At 42.1% G+C, this 25,450-nt stretch overlaps 1 protein-coding gene across 4 annotated transcripts in view; it reads left to right on the top strand.

The window, feature by feature from the left end:
- Positions 1-25,450, top strand: part of CPLANE1 (ciliogenesis and planar polarity effector complex subunit 1) — a 2,766,109-nt gene that overhangs the window by 517,930 nt on the left and 2,222,729 nt on the right. For all 4 annotated transcript variants that reach the window (XM_078674971.1, XM_078674972.1, XM_078674970.1 and 1 more), the window contains exons 10-11: positions 7,478-7,733; positions 20,907-21,062. In XM_078674971.1, the coding sequence (XP_078531097.1) occupies positions 7,478-7,733; positions 20,907-21,062 (412 nt within the window). The remainder of the gene's footprint in view (positions 1-7,477; positions 7,734-20,906; positions 21,063-25,450) is intronic.

The following is a 25,450-nucleotide window of genomic DNA, read 5'->3' as shown; positions in this document are numbered from 1 at the left end:
TATACAGTGTTGTTCCTGGGCTACGAGCTCAACAATGAAGGTAGAGGTTTGGCTCCTCACTTCTTGGAGAAATGCGCACAGCTGCGCGCTCCGACAACTCTGAAAAAATTACAGTCTTTGCTGGGATTTTTGAACTTCGCGAGCACATACATTCCTGAATATGCCCAGCGTATCAAGCCTCTGTATGCTTTGATACAACCAACTTTTACCAAATCAAACTGGCTGCCTGAGCACTCAGCTATCCTGCAATCTTTGCAGGCTGATCTGCTCGCTTCTAAATTCTTACTGACTCGTGACTACCACACCAACCTGGTGATAAGAATCATCCCTGGGACGGTGGGTTTCACTTGCCTGACGTTTAACGAAGGAGACACAGTACCTATTGCTTACAAGTCACACTTGTACACTACGAAAGCCAGTGTACCTAATTCAAAAGCTTTGCACCCTCGGTGGATACAATGGACTGCATCATTGACGTCCCCGGATGTCACGTTTATTTTTTATGCCACCTTACGGTGTCAGGAGTATTTACAGTATGAATTCGTTCATCCAGCTCCTTTGGCTATGAGGCCTTTGGAGGATTTCCATTGCATCATATACTCTGATGGTTCGGCGCAGGTTGCGCATGGTTCTAAACACGCCTACGTTTCCGCATGTGCTATTGTGGTCGGTGCCATGGTGAACGATGAGTTCAAGTCTAGTGTCGTGCACACCCAGACACTAGGGGACTGCACCGCACAATTGGCAGAGCTTCGTGCTCTGATGCTTGCATTAGAGTCCGCTGATCCTAGTGTGATGACTCTTATTGTGAGTGATTCTCACTACTGTGTCCAGTCTTACAATGAGAACTTGTTCTTTAGGATTCAGAATGACTTTCGTGATTCCAAGGGTAGCACAATAAAACATAAAATGATCTGTGTCCGAGTGGCAGAGCTTAAAGAGCGGTTACCACTCGTGTTTGTAATTCATACTCTGGGTCATCAGCGCATTGGAGTACACGCTGTTGGCAACTCGCTTGCTGATGAGGCAGCGAAATCTGCGGTATCGACATATTTAGTTGCAGCAGTTACACGGTCCAAAAGTAAGATTGATGATGATATCTTGGATGCTGTTGCTGCCACTGAGAAGGGAAGTAAATATCCTACGGGGTTCCCTTCGAAGTACACATACCACTTAAGTCCTGATAAGGTTCCTTATGTGAAAATTCCTGAAGTTGGGGAGAGGTTGATTCCCAACTCGGATCGCAGACATACATTGATCACAGCGGCACATGAAGGTGTTGCGTCTGCGCATGCGGGCGTTTCGGCCACTGTGTCTCAGTTACAACAACGTTTTTGGTGGCGGGGACTGTACAAACAGACGCGCGATTATGTCCTTCAATGCGACATTTGCCAACAGATTAAGCCTTCGACTGCTGCGCTTCCGCCCCAGACACAGTTGTACATATCTAATAAACCACTGGGATGTGTTTATTTAGATCACTGCGGTCCTTTTTCTTCTGATACTGCATACAAGTACATCTTAGTCGCAATTGATTCATGCACACGCTTTGTTTGGGTCTGGCCCCACAGCAGCGCTGATTCACGGACTGTCATAAGGGATTTGCGCGTCTTTGTAGGGATTTTTGCCTGTGGTACCTTCCATTCGGATCAGAGTCCGGCTTTCGCCTCTAAGGCGTATAAGGATGCCATGATTTCGATGGGGGTCCAAGTCAAGTTTTCGTCTCCATACAGACCTGAGGGTAATAGTGTAGTGGAACGAATGAACCGTGACTTAAAGCAATCTTTGACAGCTCGCGTTATAGGCACTGGCAGGAACTGGCTAGCCCATCTCAATTGCGTGCAGCTAGCCCATCTCAATAATCTCCCTAGAAGGTCTCTGGGTGGGCGGACCCCATACGAAATGCTCTTTGGTATCAAGATGTATGTACCGGACCTTGACGGTCTAGACTCGGTGGCTAGCGCTGCCTCCTTTGACGTAGATGAACATTGCAATGTTTTACAGACTCTACAAAAGACAAGAGACAGTCTTGCAAAGGAACATTTGCCCTCCACTTCGGATGATGCATTGCAGATCCCGGTAGTTGGCTGGCTACCCCAAGTTGGAGAACTGGTTCGGGAGAAGATCGAGAACAAGAAATAATTTGGTCCCTCCTACCGAGCTCCGGTTCCTGTGCTTGGTGTGAAGGGCACAAGAACAGTCATTTTACCACCACTTCCAGGTCGTAAAGAAAACAGGTTTATCTCTATTGACAATGTCAAGATACACAGAGTGGCCGATTCTTCTTAGTATGACACCGGCAGTCTCCAGTCCTTCGATTGTGAGAAATTCTGTTTTGGCCACGGCTTCTAATCCTGAGCCGGAGATGGCCATCGAGAGGCCTACAATTTCCAGTCCTTTATTAAGTACATTGCCTGGTACTAACCTTGATGAAATTGACTACACTTACCCAACTGACTTATCGATGCCTGATTTGCAAACACGTTTGGCCACAGAATCCAGATTTTCATTTGACACTGTCTCGCACACTTCAGGAAAGCCCTCTCGGATTGCAGTATATACAAGTTTATTTAAAAAACATTTTTTGATTCCTCCTTGGACATACGTTTGGCTGGTGCTTTTTTCAATTTAGCTTTTTATGTCAATTGGTTTTGTGTTTTATTTTTTCCGATTAGTCAATGGACACTATGTCGAAGAGAGAGCATGCATTCTACATCTAAATGGAACATTGGCACCCCTTTCCTCCTCACATTCAGCCCACAGACTGAAGAGAGACTTGGCATTTGTTAACATCACTGCTTGGCCTGTCCTAGATGGGATTTTATGGGATGCTGTTAAATTTCAAATCCATGGCCCCACTGAAGTCATTAATGTCCCTATTGTGCTTAGAGTTAACATGGGGGATGTGGTGAAACAAAACATATGTTCTGATGATTGGGATGTTCAGGCCGTGGAAGCATTGTTTTCCGATTTGAAATATTATGCTGCATTTGATGCTGAAGATTTATATTTAGATTCTGCTAATTATGGTAATTTATTTTGCTACCAACATTTTGGCAACCACTTCTTACACAAGACTAGTTCCAGGAGATATACTGTAGATTATACACTGTGGGAGCATTGCCCAGCTCCTTTAAGAGGCAGTTCAAGTAGAATTTTTGAAAAAGTACACTTATTTTACCGACTTTAATCAGTCCAATCCCGCTTCATTTTATTTTAAAATGACAGAAAAATGCATGTCCACGGTTAGACTTACCGAAACTAAGTTATTGTATTCGAAGTCCTTCCTAGACCAGTTAGCTGTTGGAGGCTACGCGTTGTGGAAGGAGACGATTGACCTTAAATCAATTTGGGGTTCTAAATGTTGGCAGGTGCAAGGCACTGAGGCTTTGCACCGTGCATGTCTCATCCCAAATCATATGTTACTTTTTAACTCTACCATTTCTCAAACGACATGCTTTGGATTGGCTTCTTCTAAAAAATGTAATACTCCTTCCATCCCTGATGTAGAAGAATATTCAGGTTGGGGTAATTTTACAAAATTTTCCATTAGGGAATTGCAAACTCTGTTGCATAACTCGTCCTTTAACATATCCAGTTTGGATCCTAATGGTTGGCTGTTGTGGCACAGAGGTGCTGATTCGTGCCAACATCGTTTTCTGGGTTTAGCTGATGGCTTCAAACAAATCAGGGCCGATCCCCGTTTTGAGAATGACCATTCTGTGACCACTTATTCAATAGGCAAATTATGTCCGAATTGGCTCCAACATTCTACCTTGGCATCAGTTAAACTACATCTATCTAAACTGATGGGCGATGTTGATTTGAATGATTTTATAAAAGGCCCGGCTAGTGGTAGATCAAAAAGATGGATATATGCGGTTTATATTGAAATCTGGAAAACATCACAGATTGAGGCGGCTACCCGCCTTAGAGCTATTGATCAAGCTAACTTGGAGAAAGTGCTTGCAGTTGTAGATAACAGCATTAACACACTTTCTTCCCGCATTTACACATTGGATAATATTGTATCGTCTGTTGTTGATATTGTGCAAGATGAAGTGTCTGTGTTATACCATGATCAGAATCAATTGCGTTCCATTATGCAGTTTGCATGGACCCTGCAGACACTTAAGGCCGGAAAAGTGCCTTGGAATTACATGAATGTCTCCTCTCTCTTTGCCCCTTTTAATTTGACTGACATGCAGCGTTTGCTTTCAATGAGGGATGCATCTTTTTCCATGTTACACATTGAAAAGTTGGAGTCTTTACCATTCTCTGTGGCAGAGAACACGGCTGCGACGTGGCTTATCCACGGTTTAATTATGTTACTGTTTGCTTTATTTAAATTTACAAATTGTATGAAATATTTTGCCATTGTTAGATACGAGCCACTGGGTAGTTCATACCTCCATGAAGCCTGGGCGCTCCCTTTTACTTCCAGATGCCTTAGAGAAGGGAGGGAAGTTTATCTCAAGGGTGAAGAGTGCACAGAGACACCTGATCACTCATTAATGTGTAGACATATCCAATTGCACGGTTCTTGCAACCAAGAACAACCTAATTTAGCCTGTGTTTTGAAAGGTACTCCCGTTCCCGCAATAGTCCCCACTTTCACATTACTGGCAAACGGCAGCTATTTACTTTTAAATAATGAAGATTGTTGTGGGTGAATAAAAGGCATCGCTTATGTGGTTACAGTCTCTGAGCGTGTGGTTTGTTGTAAGAATGTTTTGTATCCTCCTCCGCATGGGAACTCTGATGTTTCCATCTGGCCGCGAATTCCAACCTTGAAGGCAGAGTTCAATGGAATGAGTAGAATAAGAGCCCTATTGTCACAAAAAGAAGTTGCACTGACTTCAGCTCGCGAAACATTTGTCCTTCACTTAGCCAACACCCGCACAGAGGTGCAAGCTTTATTAAATACTGACCTGCCACTGCATTTCAGTGAACTGATTCATACAATCTTTAACGCGTCCTTCACTTCAGGCCTTGCACATTTTTTTTAAATAGTTAGCAGCGGTCTTGTAACTTCATTTGAAAAGATATTTGGAGTCATTCCTACTTTCTTTCATTCAATCTTTTCAAGCCTGTTTGGTGGGTTTCCTGTTTTACTGGCGTTGGCTGCTGGCATTCTGGTGATATTTTGTTTTGTTGAAAATGGATGCCTGTCCTGTGTTTCAAGACGCTCAGTCCCGCCTGGCACTGTTTCGCAACAGGATACTTGAATACTATGGCACGCTGCCTCTCGCCACCTTAAGTGCAGCGTATGGATTATCGTTTCGATTTTCCTATTTTACATGTGTCCAGCCTGTCTTTCATTGCCTGAGCTGCGATTTCGATTGGGCCCTGGATTTGTGTCTCTGCAAGATGGTTTCTCCTGACGTGGATTTTAATCATCTCATGAGTCCCTTAGTTACTCACGAGTTGCTTTGTTCCGACGAAAGGATTATGGCCTTGGCAGCGATGCATAGAGTACTGGGTCATTGGAAAGTATTTTCAGCGGCGCAAGATTTCTTGGCACACAGCTTCATTGAGAACCCACCGAGTTGTCCTCTGATGGTGCTAGAGGCTCCGGTAATTGAAGAGCATGAATGTTCTTTCACGCTATTAGATTGGATGGCTGAATTGTGTTCGGATGATAACAGTGACTTCCTTTTGGAAGCTGTTGCAGCTTATTTTGCATATTCAGTCCTGGGTTGAGACCAATCGAGGCCTTTGTTAACATTGAACTTATTTCAATTTTTTTGGGGGGGAAATTATGACTAAATTTTCATGTCCCAGGCCTATTAACGTTGATAACATTGAACTTTTTTCGATTTTTTGGGGGAATTATATCCAAAATGTTCTTGTCCCAGACCTATTGACTTTGTTCAAATTGTCAAGATGGTGAGATTTTGGTTTTTTGAGTGACGAAAATATTTTTTCTCACTTCCTCAAATTTGAACTGACTATCGTTCTTGAACTCTGCACTTCAAAAATGAGCCCCTTATTTTATCTTGTCTTATCCGTGCTCCGATCATGGGGGGATGTCATATAGATACGCTTTGCCTATATGCTGTGTTAAGTTAGCATGAGCTTATTAGAAGATTAAACGCCATTTTTCCTTTCTGCTGCTTTTGCACACAACACATAAACTGTTTTAGCTTTGAGCCTAGTAGAACGCTTTGGATTCACACGAGAATAATATGTTATTACTCTGATATCAGCTTTGCTTAGTGAACTGTGTCTGTACAGTGAGTGCTGAAGCCTTCAAGGATAACTCGACACAGTGGTTGTTGTGAGGTCTGATCTTCGCACCTTCCTAGACATAACATGCAGCGGCAGCCAAATTCTGGCTTTAGGCACGTTTTTTATATTGCTTCACGCAGCGTACCCAAATACACACTTGATGGTGCTTCGCATGCAGAGAGCTGGTGGAAGATGATGTGATCCCTTACCACTAGGATCTTGAGGTATGGGGCCGCCCTGGTAAAACCCAATGAGACCTTCTTAGATATAATATAATATGCTAGTTAGGGAGGGTGAGAATTAGGTGTTGTTAAACCCGATTCATTTCAGCATTTTAGCATGTTGTCACCTTTTGCATTCTATGGACTAGTAACTATGCTGATTACTTTGCTTCTTATAATATGTTTGCTGGTATTATCTAAGATACTGCGTTTGAGAACCCTGCATTAGTAAATAAACATTTCAAGTATGCTTGCGTCCTCATTTACTCCTTGTTTTGAATTGAAATGATTGTATAACGAAAGAATGTTCATGTGTTCCACGTTACCTGAGGTAATCTAAGTCCATGTTCTGGTTTGTCTAAGTATTGGTAGTTTGTAATGACCAATGAGAAACTGTAGCTAGTCAGGTAAGGGGATTTTGGGTACTGAGGTGAGTTTTGGCACACCCTAACTCACTGAGTTTCCAAGTCTCTATGCACAGTTCTGTAGGAGAACAGGATCTCTGCGACAACGTGTCCTCAGCGCTCACTGTGCATGGCCTTTGGCCATGAGTGATTTTACAATTGAAATGGATCTCCTCCCTGTGGGCAATAGATGCCTCCTCTGCTCCACGTGGAAACTTACATTTTCTTCTGAAACTAGCCTCTTACACAAACATTAATGGAGTAAGTGAGATACTTGCCTGGATGTTTTGATTACACTGAGCTGCCTGACAGTGGACCAAGTACTTAATAAGTGAGAATTTAATGAGTAAGAGTAATGGCATGTTGATTCAAGCTTCTGTTCTCACCTTACAAAGTGATGAATAAGATTGTATTGAAACAAGGAGATACCGGTATACCTTGGTGCATTCAAGTCACATGTTTCACATGTACCATAGCTGCGTGCACATTTTTCCTGCATGTTATATGACAATTTACATCGCTAAGCATTTATAAAGGTGTCATTGTAGTTTATTCGGGAATACATCAAGCCATTTCTTTTAATAGCCGTACTCGTCATGTTTCACATTTTCTGTTCATTAGATCATCCGATGCTGCATTGCAAACTGCAGATGCAAATAGTTCTCTTGGGTCCACAACGTCTGAGAAAGATGTGATGAGACAGAGGTTTTCTGTTACGGCTCACCCACGATCACCCTACTTGATTGTCTCTGACGGCTACATGGTCACTGCTCTTCGATTTGCAAACAACCATTCTCCATCTTCCTATATGAAGTCACTTCTGCTAGATGCAGCCCAGAGACTGGAATCAATGCACCAATTCCATCTTCCCTCAAAGGTAATACGGTTGATAAATTGCATTTTGAAAGTCCTAAGATATTTTTTTTATTTGCATTTTGGTGATATGATTTTTCATCTTTGCGTCTTCATTAATATTCATGAACACTATAATATTACCCAAGATCCCAGTGTGTTTAAAAAAACAAAACGGACTCATCATTTTTGTAAAGCTATTTCAGACAGAATTTGTAACATGGCTTGTAACTATTACTGGGTTGTTAAAGTTTTATGTTTCACTTCTTTTTTGAAGAAAACAAAAAACATAATCAGCAATTCCTCTGAGCAGTGCTTCCCAAACTCTTTAGAATCAAAGCCCAATTTTTAGAATGACAAGCTTTCAGGACCCACTTAGCTGTGATTTTGTTTTTTGTGTGTAAACGTAACTAAACCACCGTGTGGAAGCACACGGTCATTTACAGACAGCATATTTTTCATTTTATAGGTCACTAAATTTGCACAGACATACCGTTTTAATGATAATAGCAATCTGGTTTCAGTGAATATTTATCATTTGTACATCACCAAGTAAAGTGTCTTGATTAGTTTTGATCCTATTAAAATCTTTGTTTCCATCACACTTCAGAATTTAAAAAAGCACTTCATTTTTGCTTTCCTAACTGCTGAATTGGTACAGTTCATTTACATGTATTACATGTTGCTGTGTATTACAAAAAAGTGACATCCTACAGCCTTTTCTTTCCACTCCCTGTACCCCATCAAGACTGTCTCATAATTCGCTTTACTTTTCTTTCTCGGACTGCAAAATGATGGGGAGTTTGTAAGGAACAATTACCAGGTTAAAAAAATAAGCAGCAATTTGTCACAAGACATAGCTTGACATTTTACCCTTGTCTTTGAAGCGCAACAAATGTGACAAGATAATATAGACCCACAGTTTGGGAAACACTGCCTTAAAGAGCAATATAGGTCCGTAAGACCTTCTAACCTAGACCCTCACTGTGTACCCCGATAACAGTTTCTGGTTTGCGAAGCAAGGGTTGATGAAAAGTAGCCTTAGTACTTTCCTATTTTATAATTAAAACATTTTTTTTATATCAGCTTTTAGGCTTCATGCATTGCTTTTATATGATGGCTAGCTTATTAAGACATCTTCTTGCATGAGAGATGATTTTTCTCCCTAGATTTGTTTTTCTCGCAGCTGTACTTTAGAATCCTACACCAAGGTAGAGTATTCTATCAATTAGGAAATGTCATATAGGAAGACTTTGGGAACAAGAAGGAATTCACCTGCTGGCCAAGCTCAGAGTTCTTTCTAAACTAAGTCTACCACACACGTGAGTGCCCCTCTCTCTGCAGCAAAGCTCCATCCAGGAAACTGAACAGAAAAAGGACTGATGTAGGTGTCTCAGAAAAAAAGGTATCCTTATTTCGATCCTTGCCATTCCCATTTGACATTGAGGGAGGTGCCCGAGATGTGCTCTGTAACATGTTCTTTTTCAGTATCATGACCTTTGACCTCAATACAATGCCGACGAGGGCTTCAATGTCAAGCATTTTCATGCTTAATGTTTACGGTACCAATGCCAAGGGCTTTGACTTTCAGCATCGCCAGGAAGGTCTCCAACTGCATCATCAAATGTCCATCCTCACAGGATCTGGTTCCAATAACTTCTATTGGTTTTCGCAGCGCTGTCACAGCTCCCTCAGACAAAAGGTATTGAGTCTGAAGGGCATCATCTAACAGGCACTGCCAGACCACTTTGGACTTGCAGACAAGGAGGCCTTATAGTACCTGTGAAGAATCCAGATAAAATCACAATGATCACTTACTGTCCCCATAATTTCCAAACTTCAGCAGGGATGTGAATAAAACTGCTCCATAGTTCTACATCCTGATCACTGTACCACACACAATACATAAGATCTCTTATGATTGATTCATTGCAGCTTTGTTACCTGTTCTGCTTCCGGTTCCATTGCTACCAGATTCCATGTAACCTGCTAGGGTGAATGCTTTTGCCCACAGACAATAGACAGGACAAGAGGTATGGAATCTAGGTCTATGCATATCATACCTGCAACGCACGGGGCTGAAATTGTGGCTTGCAGTGCAGGTAGTGCCATGGTGACTTCATAATGCAGAAATAGTAGTGTTTTCGGGTATATTATTGTAAGGAAATGGGGTGTATTATATGGTGTTGTTGTACAACCTCACGTGTAATACACTTACCAACCCCTTTAGATTCAGTAGGTTTTGTCTGTCAAACCCTCAGCTTAACTGGTAGCTGTGGCTCTGAGCAGCAAGGCTTTCACAGAGGAACAAGTGTAAAGCATTTAAACAGCACCAAAACAACTGAAGAAGAAATCAACATAACACTCAAGAAATCAGACACAAATTTATAAAAAAATAGACTGTATTTTTATAAGAATTAAGACACTAGATTGAAATATATCAACCAGAGGGTTCCACAGATATTGATTGCACAAGCATTAATCAAAGCAATTTTACTCAACCACTAACAAACCATGGCAAAGTCAACAAATTGGACACTTGGAAACTTTTTCAAAGAAAACTTAGGTAAGTGTCAATGCAGTTGGTTTGAAGTACTTGGAGCTACTAACTCTGGCAGGGAGCTAGTCAGGGTGACCAGCAAGGTCCTTAACCCCTTCCATGCTCATGACGAGCTCAGCTCATCATGCAGTACACTGCTTGTGTGCTCATGACGAGCTGAGCTCGTCATGAACAATGGGAAAGAAGGATCTGCAGCACAGAGGATGAATTGCTGTAGCATTCATGTGGTTAAGAACAGTTAACGTAGCAGAAGAAGCAGCCCTCCAGCAGTTCCAGGCACTTTATCTGCATTGCGATGGATTCCAATGGGGTGGTCCTGATGCTGGACGGATGAAGGTTGCTGAAGATGCTTCACGGATGCTGTGGATGCAAAGCGGTCCACTGGATCTTCCTCCAGGGATTTCTCGGGCCACGAAGATGATGAGGGGGTCCCGGTTGGAGGGTCGACATTCCACGATGTCCTCTCCAGTCTGGCTGAAGTTCAGTCGACACTGGACTACCAGTTGCTTGATATCGCGGTCACAGGCTAATCCTTCCTTGCTCACTAATTCACATTCTGAAGGTCCCAGCAACTCTCCGACAGCACTCCCGAGGACTCAGTTCAGAGGACTCAGTTGCTGCTCTGTGCGTCGGGTCTGGGTTCTTGGTGCTTTACGGCAACGGCGATAGCGTCTTGAAGACTTTGGCCTACTAGCTTGTCCTAGCACGCTTCTTCAGCTGTTGTCCCTGTGCTGCGTACAGGAGGCAAGTCAGCTTGCCGTAGGAGTTCTTTTGGCTTTACTGGGCTCTGGAGAACACTTTTCCCTGAGCCGAACACCGCAGACACAGTCCCTCTCTTCTCTAGCCACCAAGTGCAGCAGGTGCAGTCTTCAACAGTGCAGCCTCTCTTTCCTGGTCCCTTGGTGCAGCAGGGCAGTCCTGCTTCGAAGTCGGTTGAGATCTGAGTTCTGGTTGCCAGGGAGGCCCTGTTAATCTTCAGAAAATACCCTCAGGGTAGAATTCAGTTAGTAGCCTGGGAAGTGTCGCATCTGGCTATCCCAGTACGTACCATTCTTCCTACTTCCAGCATGGTGAGACCCATCTCTCAAAACTCAGAGCTCCCTAGCCCACCCCCAGAGTTGTGGCTACCAGGCAGCTACACAACCCTGGAAAAATCTGTTTGACAACTGGCTTCTCTTCTCCTATCCCCAGTGCCAGCCTGACTGCCTAAACAATAGAGTGGCTCTCTCTTAAGTCTCACCCATTTGCCCTTCAAAGGAGACTTCTTCTTTGAAGCTTGCCTTTTGGGCCAACACCTGTGTGGTTTCCTGCAGGATGGAGGTAACACCTTTCTCCCATGCAGACCCCTATTGTGTCCTTTCCTGGGAGCTGTTAGAGCGTCGCTCCAGGAGGGCAGAAAGCTATCTGCTGGACAAGCCCCATGTATATCAGTAACCGGGCCCTGGAAATGTTGGGCAACTATAGTAGCTACTTCTAAAGCTGCACTTTGCCCACCGGTGACATTAAATTTGATTTAACCATTAAATCATATTTAATGCACTGATTCTTTTGATACCAAACAATACCTCCCGCCATTCATAAGTTAGCAGGGCTGGGGTGCCAGCCTGTAACTTTGTGCTTGCCAACGGGGCTGCTAGCCTTTTCACAGTAAAAAAATGACAATTTAGGGTATTACTGCTGCGACATGCAAAAGTACATGTTCCACTTTATAACATACAGCACTCTGCCTTAAGGCTTGTTAGGTCTGCCCTCGAGGTGACTTACATCTATTGAAAAGGGATGTTTTGGCTTTACCATTACTTAAATGGCAAAGTCGAGTTAGCAGTTTATAACGGCCCTTACAGTCTGTAGGGCAGACTGAAAGCCATGTTTTCCCTTGTCCCACTCAGCATAGCGCAACACGTGCTGCAGTCCCTTCTGGACACTCTAATGTATAGGCCCTGGGTACCCCTGATACCATGTTCTAGGGGCTTACAATTAAGTTAGGCTATGCAAGTAGGGATAAGCCAATTAAACACCATTTTAAGGGTCATAGCTCATGCGCTGAGTCTTGTTTAACAGAACTCAGGATATTTTAGAGCCAGTACCTAGTAGTCAAAATGGGGGCAAAAATTCAGGGTAAGCTTGCTAACCGCCTGTTTCCGGACAATGATGATAATAAATTTATTTTTTATACAATCCAACTGCACATTTATGGTGTCTTCAAGCATTGCGTCAAATGGGTAATTAACTGGATGCCTAGGAAGAGGCTCTAGTAATGACCCACTCAACCACTTCCCTATTTGGATCACATGGAGATGAAGAAGTCCACATACTGACGCTGACTCTTCAAAATACTGTATATAGAAAACACATGGTGTACCCATTCACAGTGTACCCTTACAGTTAGCAAAGAAAAGGTTGTCAAAACAGGAAAGGAAAGAAGCCTTCAGCAGCACCGGTTGACCCTGGTGAACAGTCAGCACTGACGGTGAAATAGCAAAACCTCAGTGCCCACCCTCCCACCTGCAATGAACTGTGAAGCGTCTTCTGTATAAAAGCATATGCACTGTTGAAATGCTCAGAGAAGTTTACCTATATCAACAAAAATAAGCAGTTTCAACGGCATGATTGGCATAAACGTCAAACACTTACGATAGCTGTGAAATGTCACAGATCCTTGCCAGTGTCAAGAGTGATGTCACTATTGTGTAGCGCTCTAAAGTGCATCAAATGTAGACATCAACAAGATACCTGATGTGATATCATTCTGAAACTAGTGCCCTGTTATCTCAATTTCAAGGGCAAACAAGAACAATAGGCAAAACAGTGTAGTGTAAATTATCAGAGCTTTACCTCATTTGTTTAAAATAATGTATCTTACACTAGCATCTTGAGGCTCATTGGCCTTACGAGATATTCCTAAGGTGATGTTGGGAATTATGGGCCAGATGCATCAAGCATCCATTTTGCGATTCCTTATTAGCGAAAAATAAGGAATCGCTAATAAGGAATAGCAAAATGGAATGCATCAAGCAATCACTACACAAATAGCGATTCCTTAGAATTCCTTAATTGCGACTTGCAAATTGCGAGTCGCAATTAATGAATACCTCCCCATTCATTCCTATCTGCCCAGAGGCCCATAGGAATGAATGGGAAGACAATCTCAATTTGCGAATCGCAATTAGCAAATTGAGATTGCGAGTTCAAGGGTGCAGGGGTGTACAAAGGACACCCTGTTGCACCCCTGATTTTGATCTGTGCACATATGTTGCGCACACACATGCCCTAAGGGGGGCAACATGAAACTTTGAAATATGCACAAAAGTGCATTTTTCAAAGTTTTTGCAAATTACCATGAAGTTGTACTTCGTGGTAATTTGCGTGCCCTATTAGCGAATTCGCTATTTTTGAAACTTTCATGCATTGCATTTAAGGAATCTCAATTTGAGATTCCTTAAATGCAAACAATCGCAATTTAGCGAATTCTCTATTTGTGATTTTTGCATTTGGGATGATGCATCCCAAATGCAAAAATACCGCTCGCAAAGGGCCAGATTCTCAGAATCTGGCCCTTTGCGAGCGGATTTGAGCTGGATGCATCTGGCCCAAAATCTTATTTAAAATATAGTAGAAAATGACTGCCAATTGAGCACTTGTCAAGAGAGGTCCTTCATTCCAGTTTATTGTGCAACATACTGCCAGAGAAGATCCTGCCTCCCAGAGATGCTGCCGTATTGCACTTTCTACTGAAGCTGATATAGAACCCTGGTCTGGCAGGAGCTGATAATGATGGGGCACATGTTTGGCTTTCGCTGGGAACATGGCCTCTCTGACTACTGATAATTACAGTGTTTGGCTTTAAACAGGTATGCAGTGCACTCATTCTCCCTAAGAAAATCTAGATGCAAGATGTGTTACTACATGCTCTCCTAGCGTAGCGCATAGAAGTACGTTTAGGGTGTTAGATTTTTAGATAACATTTAACCATGTCCGAAATGCTCATGCATCTGTGCTGTTTAAATTGTAATCCTTGTGGTTATTTTAGATGTGTTGAATGACTGGGTGCGCCTATTGAAATAAAAGTTAAGGTGTCTTTTTCTTAGCACAGTTTGTGTGTGTAGCATTGAAGAGAACAAAAAAAAAGGTTTGTTACTAATCACCATGGTGTCCCTCGATCCCGGTTCATGGACTGTTCGTAACCCAAAATCATTGACACAACGTAAGGTATGATTTGGATGGGGTTCTGCTGGGCTACAAAAACAGTTTTTCACATTCAAGCGTTAAACTACGTTCATTCATGTCCCCTTTGGGTGTGAAAAGAAACCCTGTAGAGCTGAGCCAGAGATTCAGCTAATGCCACATTGGCGCCTAACGTGGGATCTGGATGTTTTGGGAGCTCTTGAGTTGTTTGTGTGTGATATACACACATGTGAACTAATATTACGTCAATATGGAGACTTCCGTAGTAATCATGGTTACCACCTACAGGAAATAAGGGAGCACTTATTGCCAAAGGTTTGTCAAGCCTGAATGTTCAAAGGTTATTTCCACATACTGTGGGCTTCCTAATTCTTTCAATCCATTCCACTTGAATCTGTTCATCTTTATGGCAGCCCCTATTTTATTAGGAGCCAATTACAGGGAAGTGGTCCTCAGGATCTCAAACTTTGAGATGGTTCTGATGCGGGGGTAGTTACTTTTGTAATAGCTGCTCATGCAGCATATGCCTTTGAGAAGTTTTACTTATGGGTGACGTTTGAGGGTAATGACGCTGCCTCCGGGCAGTTTCAGGCTTATAATGCTTTATTGCCACCTGCAAGTTATAGGGCTTACTAAGAATCCCTTTAACTTATGAGCAACACTAGAACTGGTTTGCTGCTCAGCTCAGTTACTACACAGGCACAGGAATTTCCGTTTCGGACCCCTGAGCAATGAAGGACTTGGCCAGTCTTGGCTGGTAACATGCCTGTTCCTCGTCCCGACACCTTGGACCTGGCTGAGGTGGCAGAGGTTTTAAATTACACAGTCGCCTTATACAGGAAACTTGTACAGTTTGTGTTATGTACCATGAACTCTAGACCTGCTTTTGCAGCGGAACCAGTAAGTAGTTCCGGCACAAGTACAAGCCATTAGTCCATAGACTATTAATACTATCATCGGAAGAGTGCTCATGAAGCATGACGCGTTTCCTTTCTGTGTTGCTCGTAATGTCAGTCATTTAGAAGCAGCATATCCATACACTACACGCCTAGACAAACCTAGAATATTGACTATGTGTCTCCTTCTTTGACAGTGCCGCCAGAAGAGGAATGTAACAACTGGAGAAGCATATTTGCATATATTTACACCAGCAAGCAAGGCACACCTTCACTCGCAGTTGGTGCATTGAACTAAGTTCACTCATGTCATGCATGGGTGAGCAAACAAACCTTGTAGAGCTGAGCCAGAGACTCAGTTTATTCAACAGATAAAATGTAGCAAACGATTCGGCTAGCCGTTTGGTTTGTATTCGGGTTTTTAGAAGTGGTTTTTACTTCACATTATAGTGCCATAGGTGGGCGCTGTGCGATCCTACGCTAACAACACGCAACAATAAAGACCTCATATCTGCAGTGATTTATGGAGCTAGGACAGCCTGCGTTGCAAAGGCCTATGGGGCAAACCTTTGAAGTGTCAAGACTTGGAGTTCCAACAACGACGGTTGAGCTAAGAGGCAGCAGCACGGTGAGAAGGAAGGGTTAGCTTGCGATTTTGTCCAGATGGCTTTAGTCACTCAACCAGCACACCGACCAACAGCTATGATGGGAGTGCTGTACACCGCCCGGGCCTTGTGTACTGCATGGTTGCGCCCATTCGCTGCTGCCTTTTGAGGATTATGGAGGCAAGCACCTGTCAACCGTTGCAAGTGGTACCGCCCACCGTGCTAGCCGCAGGCTGAATCCGACAGCTCGTCATGAGGAAAGCCCATCATTCAGACTGGCAGGGTGGGCGAGCGGCTGGAGCAAGCAGCACTGTACATAGGCAGGGAGACCAACACATAGCAGGCCATGAATGACATCTCCCACTCATCTGAACCTTTACAGCTTGAATAAGTTCATGCCGAGGACAGGTGAGGGGAGGAGGGGGGGGCAGGTCAACAGCTGCTGTGGAGCAAAGGTCTTGCGCTCTCTACTGGCTTGGTCTTGTGCCAAACCTCGATCATGTGAGGTACAGGTGCAGACCTAAAAGAACTTTCCAAAACAGCCTTCAGGAGGGTCCAAGAGGCCCACAAGCACAAATTGACAACTTCCTTCAACGCTGGCTCCCCATGTTGAGACAACTTTCTCCAGAGTGCTATGTCAGGAGCATCAAGACATCAACTGTGATAAAAATGCAGACAGAAGAAGATTTAGGCTGTGGAACTGGGACAACAGGTAGAGTCTCGGCGACGGCTCAACATCCTGTGATTCTGGGCAGATCACCTAATCTTCCCATGCCTATAAACGATGCACTGTAATTGGTGCTCATGTAGAGCGCTCCAATACCTTTGGATTGAGTTTGCGCTACACTTAAAAAAAACTTCAGAAAAGTGCACTAAGAGTTCAAAACAAAGCCTTAACATAAGGAAAGCCCAATCGGTCCCTATTTACTGACTGATTTGCACAAAGTGAAACCAGAAAAACCGGATAAAGCATGGCTTTTGTGATTAGGCAAATATTTTATTTCACCAAACCTTTTTTTCACTATCGCCTGTGAAGGCCCTTTAAAATATGTGAGTTAAGACTACCAGTCGTACAAAACTATCACTTTTAATAATTACTTTTCAGTGCAGTGATATAACTTGCCCTATTAATGTCAAAGCTTCCATACGTTAAAGAAATACACTTTTTAAAATTTTAATAGACTTAATTATAACTAAGTGATGTATTCAGGGCTCGGCTCGTGTACAAGCTCTAAGATCCTAGCCAGGCCTTTGGCTGCGCCCTGGCTCAGCTCTTCCTTTAATTTGGTCGGCTCGCCCACCTCTATTTTTTGGTCTTTCACCTTCCAGCAACTGCATGTAAAATAATGCACACCTTAAATGAAAAATAATGGCATGATTAACTAATCGGTGAGAGATGCACTATTTTACATTGTGAAACCTCTGTTGGTTATTGCAATCACTATAGATAGCTGTGTGTGTAACCAGAAAGCCACAGAATTGAATTCTGGTTGGTGCAGTGGGTAATAGTGACTTTTGTGTTTTAGTGTTACAAGGTCCCATTCTGTGGTAAAAAGCACCGGGAATATATACAGCATTATTTTAAACTTGCATTGTAGACAGTATAAGGTAAGCGGCCACAAAGTGCACAAAAAGATTTAGGTTTAAGATAAAAAAGTGCTTCCAAATGTGCAGACTGTACCTAGTGCAATTTTTTTTATAACTGTCTGTTAAAAGCACTCACTTTACAGCCCATCAGGCCACCTTACAATACCTCTAAAATTAATACTCTTCAAGTGACTCCGTTAATTAAATCCAATACCAGGTCCCAACCAGTCTTTTCTTTTGCAGATTAAACAAATGGTCACATTTGCATTTCTTTCAGGCAGCAAGAAGGCCTGTCTCTTGCTCAACTGTCTGTCCTGCTCTCAGCTTCACAACACAGGAGGCTCTCTCCCCTTCACTACAACTGAGAATGTTCAAATATCGGTATGAACTATCCGGGAACGGTCGCCTTTTTACATAAAGTGGGGAACCTGTGTTTATCAAATTAAAATAGTATGGGCGGGTCGTGCCCCTCTGATCCCGCCAACTTGAACCTCTGCCTGTCCGGTTTCAAAGGCAGGAGCCCCATGAATTACAGGGGAAGCGGGATATCCTTTGTGTCCTTGAGCATACATAGACTGTCAGTTTTTCTTCACAAAGATTATTCCCCAGAGCGAAATAAGCAGCATAAAATCACCAAACCCTATCGGGCGCTCAGCATTCTACAGAATGAATATACACTGTAAGAGCATTCCTTCAAACTCCGACCTGTGATTTCACATAAGCCATTTACATTTCAAATGGTTGCTTAAAAACGTTATGAATTTATTGAATGAATATGCAGCAGACTTTTCAGATCAGATTAACACAAGGACTGTTTCTCATCTACTTCCTGGTAAGAAAGAAAGGCCTAATAGCTCATCCGGACCTTAACTTAGCAAATTAGCGGGAGAAGGAAGAGAAGTTTACGATGTAAGCTTGACATACAAATATACAATATACCAGGATGAGTGTAATCGATATCAAGGGTTCTATAATGTCACAACCGCCATTGCAAGGATGCCCAAGTAACTTCTGTGGTTCTGCATCATAGGATCCTCACTGATGATCATAAACATAGAACATTCCCTCCCAATGAATAATACAATTACAAAATCCTACTCCTGACGCCTCCGTGATTTACCAAGAGTAGGACGAGTCGGACAGTTGGCCAGCGAAAGCAACTTTGCATCAGAAGTTCAATGAGATTTTCAGGTGATCTCTGAAGTGCTCCAGATCAGGTGCTCCTGCCAAACTAAAGTAAATCAATGTTTACACAAGGATCATAGCAGTGTATACTCAATATGAAAAGCTATGGTCTTTTCCGCAGAAATGTCTTTCTCTTCAAACCATTTGTCAACCTACATCTCTTCTCATTGAATGGCTTTGTGCATATTTGTTATACCTCAAGCAGGGCTTAACAAGGGATCTTTAGAGGAATCAGTGGAGCCAACGATCATGGAACTAAAAATACAGGCTGAATTGAATAGCCACAGCTCCAAGGTCACTCAGATGGTGGTGCTTGAGAGAGAACATGGTGAACGGAGTATCTTTTCTCCATTGTAATAAAGTGGAACGCGAGCTCACCAGAGTTACCGTACGATCAAAGAGTGAAATACTTCCACATCAGTATGCTGTACTGAGGATAGCCCTTCCCACCCACAAGCCATTCCTTTATTCAATAACATAGGGGACAATAAGACAGCCATGTCTTATCTCAATAATCAGGGAGGAATACAGTCCAGGACCCTCTCGAAAGAGGCTTAAACAATCGGGCATTGGCTCCTGGTCAGTTTATCTCCCAGTTGTGGAGACTATGATAGCATATAGCTTAAGCAAATCACTGGCAGAAATTCATAAATGATTCCTCAATTACAAAGTGGGTTCTAATCTTCTTGATCATTTTGGATGCCATGGAAAGAACACAGCACGATTACAGAATATAGGTTATGCCCTTTTTTTATTTTTTTCACAGCTTTTTATTTTCTTAACCCTTCAATTCCTCCTCTTTTGGAGGTCATTTTCAAGCTTAAGTAATCCAGAATGGACTGACATGTCCATGCAGATGGCGATATACAGATCATGTTCTCCTGTTTTTGGACTGGTCAGCCTTAGGGTGGTCTTCCTCCAAACCTTTTGCACCCCCCTCCTATTTAGCTGAATTCGTTTTTGTTGGCTTTAAGACTATGTGCACTTTACCACTGCTAACAAGTGCCAAAATTCTTTTGCTCACTCACTAAAACATGATATAATTGGTTTACACCTGAATAGCACGTATCATTTACTTATACGTTCCTAGTAAATTGCAATCCGATAGAGAAGGTACAACTAATTACTAACCCATAAGGGATTGTGAATGGGTCAGGAAAATGGACTATCTTATCCCAAAGAACAACGTGACATTTAATCATAGAGAAGGTGACAGTAAATGCGATTACATTTTACAAACCAAAAAAAATTATGGTGACATTTTGGAACAAGAATGATAAGATTACGTAAGCACATAGTGGTAAAGTTTCAGTCGATCTCCAATATCTCCATCCCCATCCCCCAACAACTCATTAGGCAGCAAAGATGTCCTATCGCTCCTGACCCCACGCATTACGATTGGCATTAACAGGAGCACAGAGTTCCCCTCAATACTCATTCCATTTCCCCCAAGTTTTGGTTCACTTAATCGGACAACCCCTATCTTCGTAGACCACCCTTTCTGCTCACATACACCAGTACATTCCCCTCTTCCAGTCACTCAATTTCGGCATTGTGTCAGCTCCCCAGAGTCGTGCTGTGTTACGTTTGGCCTCCCTCAACCCCACTGTAAACCAGAGACAGTCTTTACGGGTTCACCACAAACGTTGAAGAGGCACTACTTTACCGATGGCTCCGTTTCACTTACACAAACACTATTAAGACAGTCTACCACTGTGATCCAAAACCTCTGGGCAACTCCAGACCATGTGATAAAACGTGCAAATGTGATTAAATAGTGGATCATTCTTATCTACATTGTCCACCAAACCCTCACAGAGACATAGCAAAATCTGTGCCAGTTGGACATTCTTTGGTGAGAGTTGATGTAGAAATATACAGGAGGCAGTTGCTAAGTGTTGGTATCTTTCAGAAAGAGACAGTGGTTAAAGGGAACCTTTCCTGAATATTTTTCGCTACATATATGAAAACAAAGATAGTTTATAGAACACATATGTTTTGTTTGACTATGTTTGTGTTACTATTGGGAAATGGAAACCCATATAAATGCTCTAGTTTAAATTTCTTTAATGTACAACTAATACGAATCCAAAATAGTTTGTTTTATTGTTTCTCTAGGGAACAGAGTGCCTGAAATTACCATATAACGTTGTGTATGTATTTTGCACACTTTTTTCCAGCACCACAAAGAGAAACGACCAAAGTTGCGATCCTTATCGTCATTAAAAACTAGCATATTAAAAGACCAAGGAAGCCAAAATTCCAATTTTTCCATGACGCCAAGATTTCTGCAAGGCGAGGAAGAAATGGTGGAGTTGCGATTGGCAGAGTTGCAGGTATTTCACCACTTTCTTGTCTTATGAGTCTGTAACATGATGGTAGTACTAGACTATATTATTTACTTGCTGTCTTAGTGCAAAATGCCTTTGCCTTATGTTTAATGACCGCTTACCAGCTCTATGAACCAAAGTACTATTTTTCCTTGCATGTAGAGGTTTGCTAGGTTTCAAAGATTGTTGAGATAGATTAAGTCTCTTAAGGAATCTTGGTAAGCTGCTTTGAAATAGCCCATTGAGTCTGGAGACCCCATCCTCTAAAACCTGGAGTCATCAGGACCAACATTAACATAACAGGTCTTAATGAATTTGTTTTATATGATCTTTAAGTAAGTGACGTAGCAGTTACAACAAAATGGTGAACAATTTAAATGCGACTAAACTTCATTTTGGACATCCTGTAGACATTTTGGAGAGGTCTGTACAAATCTGAAATGTACTATACCCTAAGTGTAGCCAAAGCTAGTTCATTCCACTTTCAATTAAGCACGAATATTTGTGTTGAATTGCATTCCATTTCACAATTACTCAGTCTTCATCCAGGTTATGATGGTGTCTGTAGATAGTTTTACCGCAATAGTATTGTGAATTGCATAATTTATAATGGTATTCTTTCAAGAGCATCGGTATGCTTCTAATTTCTATTAAAACAGTTGCATAAATGTTGTCTTATTAACGTGAAACATTCTGTCAGGTTGGGGCTATGAAGGTTCCTCAGGCGCGTTCGGCCTCGTCACCGCAGCAGCAACATGGAAAAGAAAACAACCAGACAGAAATATTAGACAAAGAGAAGAGACAAAAAACACCAATATAGAAAGAGTACAGGGAAGACGATGTGTTAGGAAAACAAAACCTAAAGGGCACTGGAATCATGTGTGCATGGTGTCTTCTGTCTTTAAAAAACAGGACACAAATCAGGAGGTGTGTCCCAGGAGCAAAGGAGGAAGCAGGAGAAGTGCCATGCTGAGAGGAAGAATTCACCACTTTAGACACTAGCCACAACTTAAAGGAACAAGCCCAAAGCGATGAATAGAGGTTGGAGGACTCAGAACCTGCAGTGCTGAAACTAAACGAGGGGGGCAGGTCAGAAGCCCACTCCCCTCTCCCCCGCCTCAAATCCCAGTCCCACCACAGCCCGGGGGAAGTTCTTGACTTCTTAGGTGGGTCTCTGGCTGGTGAAGGGATATTTTATCAATTTCCTCCATTCTATTTTCGCCCCCATCTTCCCTCAGTTGCCTATTAAGGGCTCTAGAAAAGGGGATATGGGCGCAAAGACAAAGTGGAACCCAGGAGTTAAAACAGAAAAGGAGAGATTGGGAGGCACAACAAAAGAGGCATTATCGTGCACAGTGAAGCTAACCATACCACTAAGCATTACTGCGGAGCCTGATTTGGTAACTGGTGACAATAACCCATACACTTCACATATTATTATATAGTACAAACACTGAAAAGAAAAAAGGTTAAAGAGACACTATAGTTCGCTCAAAATATCAGTTAAAAGTTAAACCATAGGTGGGTATGGGGTAAATGGCTACACTTGTGATCCGTATAACTCCTATTGTTGACCTGAAGAGACTCAAAGACTCACTACTGTATTGAACTCGACTGACTCAGCTGATTGTCTATGTACATGTAACCCGAAAATTGCCCTGTGCCTTAATGTGGTTGGACACTTTGTGGCATTTGAAAAAACCAATAAAGGTGTTTATCAAAAAAGAATTACAACATAATATTTTAAACTAACAAAACCACTGACATTCACCAGGTATAATTATCTTAAGTAGCTATAACTCGTGCCCTAAAGCAACTATAACTTGCGCCCCAGCCATGCATAGTGATGTTGTGAATGATGCCAGTTCAGATGTTGCAATTATGTTATCAATGATGTTATAGAACCTGTCATGAGTGATGTAATATGTGAGGTTATTAGCAGGTCATGGGTAGGGTGTTATAGTTACTGCCCCACAAAGAGCTACCTTTCTGTCAAATTTAGTTGAATTCTGTTGCGCAGTTTGGGCTGTAGCACTGTTCGAAAAATCCCTGTGGAAATTTCATGGATAAAAGTTAAACCTCTCTGCTATAATGAGAACAAAACACGTGTTGGGGGTTGTTTTTATTCATTCCAGGTTGGCCTGGATGGTATTTTACCAATCTTGAGCTGTAATACTGTGCCTGAGTTGGTAAAATACTTTTGTTATTGTACTTTGCTGTAGGAATGGCATAAGACTTTGTACCTTTCTATCTCGGTGTGGATGGCACTGGATAATCCTAAACTAAACACAAAAGAAGGTCCCAGGGGAATGTTTCAAGACCCCGACTGCTAAACCCCCTGACTAGAAATGACACCAACAACAATTAGCAGTGAGTCTGAATAAAAGCCAATCCATTCATGTACCCAAATACAAAAACAAAAGTAGGAAGAAAGGGAAAAGTCAACAATTGGAACGAGTTCCCATCAGTCCACCATCGAGACCGCCCTTCATCATCTGGGATCTCTTGTACAAATCAAGGTTGTCTGGGAAACCAATGCTGACCCGGCGGATGATATAACCAAGTCAATGTATATCCCAAATAATATACCACAGAAGTGAATATGGTGTGTCTAGTGGGGAACTGAATAGCAGTGCTTAAGAAATGTGTAAGTGAAAGAAAGAAAAGAGAAAAAGGCTCTAAAATTAGGTAGTGATCGGGGAAAGAACAACTTTAATATGCACCCTCACACTCCTAAATCAATTTTTTTTTTTGAAGGGCGGTCTCGATGGTGGACTGATGGGAACTCGTTCCAATTGTTGACATTTCCCTTTCTTCCTACTTTTGTTTTTGTATTTGGGTACATGAATGGATTGGCTTTTATTCAGACTCACTGCTAATTGTTGTTGGTGTCACTGGATAATCCTATCCTTAAAAACATGCATAGAAAAGCAAATATTCGGGGTGAGCAAGTTCAGTGTCACTGGTGTTGTACGTTGCTCTATACAGGAGCTGCACTCCACCTAAAGTTGCGAACTACACAGAGTTCTGTGCTATTTTGCATTTTGCATATATATATATGTGTGAACAAGAGTACGTCAGTACTCGAAACGTTACATTTTGGAAGGCACTTAAAATAAACAACATCTTGCCTGGACTACGTGGGGTCTGTCTCTTCTCTCGCCGCTGCTGTTACTGCTGCATGTGGAGGTTTGAAGGATTCTTACAATATATATATATATATACACACTCTAAATTCCGATACAAATGCCGAATCAAAGGCACTCCAGGATGCGAAAAAGAAAACATTTATTCCACACTGTCGCATTTCGGTCAGAACCTTTCTCCAAGTGCAAACCACTCCATCTTTGTTTTTTTTGTTTTTTGTTTTTTAAATATATTTTTATTGTCATTTTCTAAAACAAACATAACATAGGTAACTATGGTTACAGTCAAACAGCCTTCGGTGATATTAGTCGGTATACAAAACCATTGACATCCATAAACCTTACATATCCTTTTGCAGTACAGATAAGCCCACGGAGCCACCCCCGCCCCAAGGTCGCCAGGGTGCCCATGGCTATTGAGGTATTCCATCTTTGTTTTTTGACATTTAAATCATACACAACAAAATAGACCTAGAGAAAATCCATGTACCTCTTGCAGCATATAATATTATTACATAAAAACCTCCAAATAACACCAATAGAGTACAAATATGCAAAAGAGGAGAATGAATTACTGTTTCATCACCATTAAAGTGAATTACAAACAAAAGGGACCTACTGGCTTTCTCTATCCGGTTCCAAAAGACATTCATTTTCATGATTTTGGATGATAATATAAATTAAAAAAATATTGTAATCATTGCTAGAACTATAGAACATGTATAATAAATCAAATAAAGGAAGGAAGAAGCACTGGTCCCATGAGTGGTGTGGGTGACTCAAAAGGGGGGAAAAGGGAAAGCATTATAAACGCTCACTGCTGGCAAATGCTAGCAACTTTGGGATAATAATGGGCCAATGCCCATATTACACATACCCCTGAAAGCGCTAATATCCCAAAATATAGGACTTCTCAATGGTATAACGATGTAAGAACATAACTCTCTGAAATCAGTAGTGGACTAGGGTTGCCCTCATACCAAAGATTTAGGGATGCATGGGAAGAGGATGCCTAAAGAGATGATGTTTACCATGTATCAGATATCAGGTTAGTGTGTAACTTACCCTACATGTACTTCCATTTCCTCATCTTTATTGAGCCCAGTCTGTGTCTTGGTATGAAGATCTAGGATGTACCCAGATTTAAAACGTTTAAGTTCCCCTATCCTGTAAACTCCTCTCAAATTCGCAGGAATTCTGTCAATTAAAAAATACCTTCGTTTGGACATGTCACCGTCCTGTTGTTCT

This window comes from Lissotriton helveticus, chromosome 2_1 (genome assembly GCF_964261635.1).
Source record: "Lissotriton helveticus chromosome 2_1, aLisHel1.1, whole genome shotgun sequence".
Classification (NCBI taxonomy): domain Eukaryota; kingdom Metazoa; phylum Chordata; class Amphibia; order Caudata; family Salamandridae; genus Lissotriton; species Lissotriton helveticus.
Note: the sequence above shows the minus strand (reverse complement) of the source record. Positions and strands in the feature narration are given on the sequence as shown.